Source organism: Halichoerus grypus, chromosome 5 (genome assembly GCF_964656455.1).
Source record: "Halichoerus grypus chromosome 5, mHalGry1.hap1.1, whole genome shotgun sequence".
Taxonomy (NCBI): domain Eukaryota; kingdom Metazoa; phylum Chordata; class Mammalia; order Carnivora; family Phocidae; genus Halichoerus; species Halichoerus grypus.
Window position 1 is genome coordinate 185,783,124 of NC_135716.1, and position 5,636 is coordinate 185,788,759.

The 5,636-nt window shown below is 54.1% G+C and overlaps 1 protein-coding gene across 1 annotated transcript; it reads right to left on the reverse strand.

Moving 5' to 3' along the window:
• Nucleotides 1-2,931: 2,931 nt before the first annotated feature.
• ACTRT2 (actin related protein T2) lies at nt 2,932-4,065 on the reverse strand. Its single transcript, XM_036089625.1, has one exon. It carries the CDS (start codon nt 4,063-4,065, stop codon nt 2,932-2,934), a length of 1,134 nt encoding a protein of 377 aa, XP_035945518.1.
• Between the last annotated feature and the right edge of the window lie 1,571 nt (nt 4,066-5,636).

Genomic DNA, 5,636 nt, shown 5'->3' on the forward strand with positions numbered 1-5,636 from the left:
TCACCTCCAGGGGCTCCAATCCCCTGCCGGGGTGGTATTGGCATCCAGAGGTGAGCTGAACCTCCACCCCACCTGTCTGTCACAAGGCCATGTGAGTCAGTGAGTCAGTGCCCACATTTCTGGGATGCTGGCTGTGGGGCCCCTCAGAAAACTCAACACACCACCTATCCAGCTCTCATGCTACACCTCATCAGGGGGACTGCCTACTACAAAAAAGATTAGATGGTGTCCAGAGTCCCAGGACATTCAAAGCCCCCAGAGTACAGTAGAAAATCACTCATCATACCAAGAACCAGGAAGATCATAGACGGAATGAGAAAAGACAATGAGCAGGAGTGATTGTTGCAGCAGACGAATCTGATGCTGGAGTTCTCTGCCAGTGGTTTTAAAGCAGCCATCACAAAAATGTTGCAGCAAGCAATTATGAATTCCCTTGAAACAAATGCAAAAATGGAAAACCCCAGCAAAGTTTTAGAATTTACAAAAAAAAAAGAACAAAGTATCAAACTGAAAAATATAACTGAAATAAAAAATGTCCTGGAGGGGCCCAGTGGGAGGGGACAGAACAGGTGAATTTCAGGACAGGTGAGTGGAATTTACCCAATCCGAACAACACAGAAAAGAGACCAAAAAATGATGAGCAAAGTCACAGGGACCTGTGGGACAATGACAAGATTGCTGACTTTTGTATCCTCAGAGATGTGGAAGGGGAGAAAAGAGTGGAACTTTAAAAAGTATTACAAGAGGGGCGCCTGGGTGGCTCAGTTGGTTAAGCGTCCAACTCTTGATTGCGGCTCAGGTCATGATGTCAGGGTCCTGGGATTGAGGCCCACACTGGGATCTGCTCTTAGCGGGGTGTCTGCTTGAGCTTATCTCCCTCTCCCTCCCCCCACCCCTCCCCCCACTCTCTCTCTCTCTCTGAAATAAATAAATCGTTAAAAAATGTATTACAAGAAATAATAGCACAAAATTCCCAAATTTGGCAAAAGACATAAATCTACAGATTCAAAAGGCTGCCTAAATCCCAAAGGATAAACCTATAGAAATCCACACCAAGACACATCATAATCAAGCTTCTGGGAACTGCAGACAATGAAAACCCTCAAGAGCAGCCAGAGAGGAAAGGTGCATTACCTATAAGGGCAGCAATCGAATAACTGGGAGTCTCTGATCCACAGCCACGGAGGCCGCGGAGAAGGGATTCACACAACATTGCTCAGGTGCTGAAAGGGAACAGCGAACTGTGGATTCTGTGTCCAGAGAAAATATCCTTCAGGGACGAAGGAGAAAGAAAGCCATCCTCATATGACAGAAAACGAAGAGATTTTGTCACTAGCAAACTCCCCTTAAGGAAAGACTAAAGGAAGTTCTCTAAACAGAAAGGAAATGATAGAGGGGGACTTGGAACCTCAGAAGTGCAAAAGAACATCAGGTTGGGTAAAAATACAGATAACCTATTCTAACGAGTTTCTTAAATCATTTGATGGCAGAAGGGAAAATCGTAATACCGTCTGAGGTTGTTCTCAAACATGTGTAGAAGCAACAGGACAATTCTATTTTAAAATTTGGAAGCCTATAGGGACCTAAACAGAAGTAAGTTTTCTGCATTTCACTCCACGTGGGAAAACGTCATGACTGGTAGATTGTGATGCTCCCCTGCGACGGTCACCAAGAAATCAACACAATACAATCTGCTGAAAATCCTCATTAATAAGTCAAGATGGAGTTCCAAGAAACGTTCAAGGGGAGAGAAAGGGAACAGGAGACAAAATAACACGGTGGCGGAGTCAAGATGGAACACATTGCTTTACACGTAAAACATCCAAACCCACCGACTGAAAGGCAGAGATCGGTCCCACGGACTCAACAAAGGCCCCGATCCCTGCTGTCTGAGGGACACTGTGTGCTCACGTCAAATAGGACATCCACAGAAGGAGAGGAACACACACACGTGTAGATAGATGGGTGTAGTCCTGTCGTTAAACTACCCCCCCCCCCGCATCCCTTCCCGTTCCCTCCTGCCTCCACCAACCTGCGGTGTCTATCCTTCTGTTCTTTTCCATGTGCTTATAATCCTACAAAAAACCCACATGTTCACTTACACGAAATGTGCAGAGATACGCGTGGGAAAGCGCCACTGTTTTCTTTACCAGAAACAAAGGGGAGATCCTTTTATAGACTTCTCTGTCATTTGTTTCTCTCCCCATATTATTTTGGGAGAATTCCACCAAATCAATGTGGAAAAATTCCCTTTATGCATCATTTATTCAACCATTACTTTATTGATGGCTGTTAACTTTGTCTCTAGAATTTCACTCCCAAACGACGCTATCAACATCTTTGGCAGTAAAAACAAGCAGAAACATCACAATAATCCTGGTGTTCGATGCTCACGTGACCCTCAGAGCAGGGACCCTGATGGAGGGTCCTAAACCAATGACAGTTTCCGCTCCTGCCCAACCCCGTCTGCCCAGGATGTGGGCTCCATCCTGCTTCAGCTGCCGGCCTCATAAAAACTGCGAAAGCCCTACTGTATTGAGGACCCACCAGCTGGCTCTGTTGGCCCCCAGAACAGAGCAGCATTCCTGTTGGTTCCTGTCCCCGACCAGGGCTGACTGTCCCAGACCATCTAGGACGCACATCTAAAATGGAGAGCCCAGGGCCCTGTGGGATCAAGCTCGGGCCCCTGCCTTTGGGACAAACTGCAGACAGACACAGCCTCAACCCCTAACCCAGGGCTTTCTCAGGACAAGGGGGGGGGGCAGCCACTTAAACGGGATTCACCACCGGGGTCGGAAATGACTCTGGTGCCACCTAGAATAAACAGCTCGACGTGACCAGAGGCTGCACACTGTTTTGTCTTTTATTGAACACCCTGCTGATGCTGAGGGGCAAGCTCACTGCCCACACCCACCCCTTGCCCACAGCCCCTCAGAAGCACCTTCTCTGAACCACAGATGTCCCAAACTCCTTGAAATCTGCGGAGGTAACCCACATCTGCTTGAAGCTGCTCAGGGAGGTGACGATGGAGGCACCAATCCACGTGGAGAACCACCTGTCAGGGGGAGCCGTGATCTTGATGGGGGTCCCTTTGGAAGCCAGGTGCTCCAACTCCCTCAGAAGACGGTCGTCGAGGCCCTGGAACAGAGTGGTGCCCCCGGACAGCACAATCTCCCCATAAAGGGTCTTCTGGATGTCTGCATCACACTTGGTGATGCTGCAGGACACCATTTTTGAGAGGCCCAGGTTTTGGATGCCCAGCTGGTCGGGTGCGAATAGGGCCTCGGGCGCCTGGTGCAGCTGGTCCCCGATGCAGATGATGTTCCCGTCCGGCAGCTTGTACTCTCTCAGGACCTCCTCCGGCCTCCGGGAGAGCTCCTTCTCTGGCTCCAGGGCCACATAGCACAGCTTCTCCTTGATGTCGTCGGCCAGGGCCTTGTCCAGCACGCACGGGAAGGACCGCCCGCTAGCCAGCAGGAGCCGTGTGAGGTGCTCTGTGATGTCCCTCCCCGCCACATAGAGCTTGGTGACCGCATGGGGCAGGGAGTACCCTTCGAAGATGGGGACGGTGCAAGTGACCCCATCCCCGCTGTCCACCACCAGGCCCGTGATGCAGGCTGAGGCGTAGAGGGCCAGCACGGCCTGGTCCGACAGGTAGAAGGCGGGCACATTGAAGTTCTCGAACATCATCTCGGCCATCTTCTCCCGGGCCTCCCTGGGGTTCAGGGAGGGCTCGGTCATGAGCACGGGCCGGTCGCTGGCCTTCACCCCCAGCTCCCACTCGAACAGGTGCTTGCAGAGTCTCTCCATGTCTTCCCAGCTGGTGACCAGGCCCCGCTCGATGGGGTAGCGCAGGTGTAGGACCTCGTGCTTGTGCAGAGCTTCTTCCCCCACAAAGTACTTCTTGTGATTGGCTCCCACCGAGGGCATCTTGAACTTGGGGTGCCCCACGACAGAGCTGATGACGTGGCGGGGCCCAATCTCTCCAGAGAGGCCCGCTTTGCAGAGCCCAGAGCCATTGTCGAAAATCACAGCTGGAGAATCCAATACGTGTGGATTAAACATGTCTGCAGCATCCTCTTCTGTGCTTCACCAAAATAAAGACAGAACCCTCTCGGGCCACTTTGTGACACAAGAGGCCCCTCTGGAAGTTTTAAGGGCGCGGGATTCCACGGCTCTGTGGCGACTCCCAGGTGGGGCTAGCAGGCTGGTCCGCGAGGGCCCTCCATCCTCACCGCAGATCTGCCCTGCTTTCAGGCAGCCCGGGCGGCCACAGCCTTTTCAGGGATGACGGTCCCACATGTAACAATCCAGCCAAGGCAACAATTGTCCTCAGCCAGCAGTCAGAGGGCCCTGAGGGCGTGGGGGCTCGGAGCCCCCGGTACTCCCTCCCTGGGGAGACTCCAAATGGCCCAGGGCAGGCCAGACCGACAGGTGTTATTGATGGGCCTGTGGGCCGAGGCCCAGCCTTGGAACCCAGGGAAGCAGCCCAGCCGAGCCCCTCCCCCAGACGACTGGTGTTTGCTGTGCGTGGGGTGACAACAAAAACACACTTCCCTCTGCTAAGGAGAGGGCCAAGAGCCAGGCACAGGTCCAGGTTGGAGGAACGGTGCCCACAGCCATCACATCAGACACTCAGAACGTGTAGACTCCTCCAGGTAGCCCTCAGGGATTTGTCTTCCCTTCACCCCACGAGCCCTGGCTCTCTGTCCCACAGAACAGATGCGCAGCGACGCTCTCTCGGCCTGTGGGATGTCCCTGTAGGCCGGCCCGTCCCTGCTCTGGCTTGAGGTCAGGGCCCCTCCTTGCTGTCCACGGCCTGCAACAATTGGCGCAGAGCAACGTGCAGTGATCCGTGGGGCTGGGAGCATGGCCTCTGAAGACGGGGTCTGAGGTTCCCAGAGTAGGGCACTCCGGTGTCTGCGGACCATCACACGGTCTGCCACACTCACTGAGGCTTGCTCAAAAAGGACCAGCTCGTCAAGAGGGAGGCAGGCAGCACGGCTGGACCGTGGCAAGGCTGCGGGGCCAGCCCGAGGGGCCAGGCCGAGGGCCACGCGCTGGGAGCCCCCAGGGGACCCGAGCCTGCAGCCCTGAGCCCGGCAGGGTGGATGTGCGTTTACCTGATGACCCTCCCCTCCCGGCGTGTCCAGAATCACCCTCGGGTCCAGCTCCGCCCACAGCCCGAGAGCTCCCCCAGAGAACAACCTCCCCTCCGGAAGCCCCAGCCTCCTCCGCCGGTGTATGTCCTGCTGACCCTTCTAAAGCCACCAGATAAAACAGCAGTAAGGGTTAGTTGTGTGGTGTAGACACTGGTGCAGGGGTGTGGTCTGTACATGCAGTGGAGACAAGTAGCAGATATGTGACCCCGTGGGCACCCTCAGGGCTAAGCCCTGGGTGAGAATCAATAAAAACTGGGCCTCGTTGGACATTTTCCCCAAAGGACACCTGCAGGCGGAAACTGAGTCACACACAGGATGGGGTTGATGCCGTGGGATGACCCCTGATGGAGTCTGCACAGCCCACAGCAGTTGTCAACTACCCCTGTGGGGGACCCCGCGATTTGGGGGCTCCAACATTTAGATGGACAGTCAGCAGAAGGCCATCTCTTGGGGGTTCCGGCCTGCTTCCATCAC

Excerpts from the sequence above, each read along its gene's own strand:
- ACTRT2 (XM_036089625.1), bottom strand. The coding sequence starts at position 4,065 with ATGTTTAATCCACACGTATTGGATTCTCCAGCTGTGATTTTCGACAAT.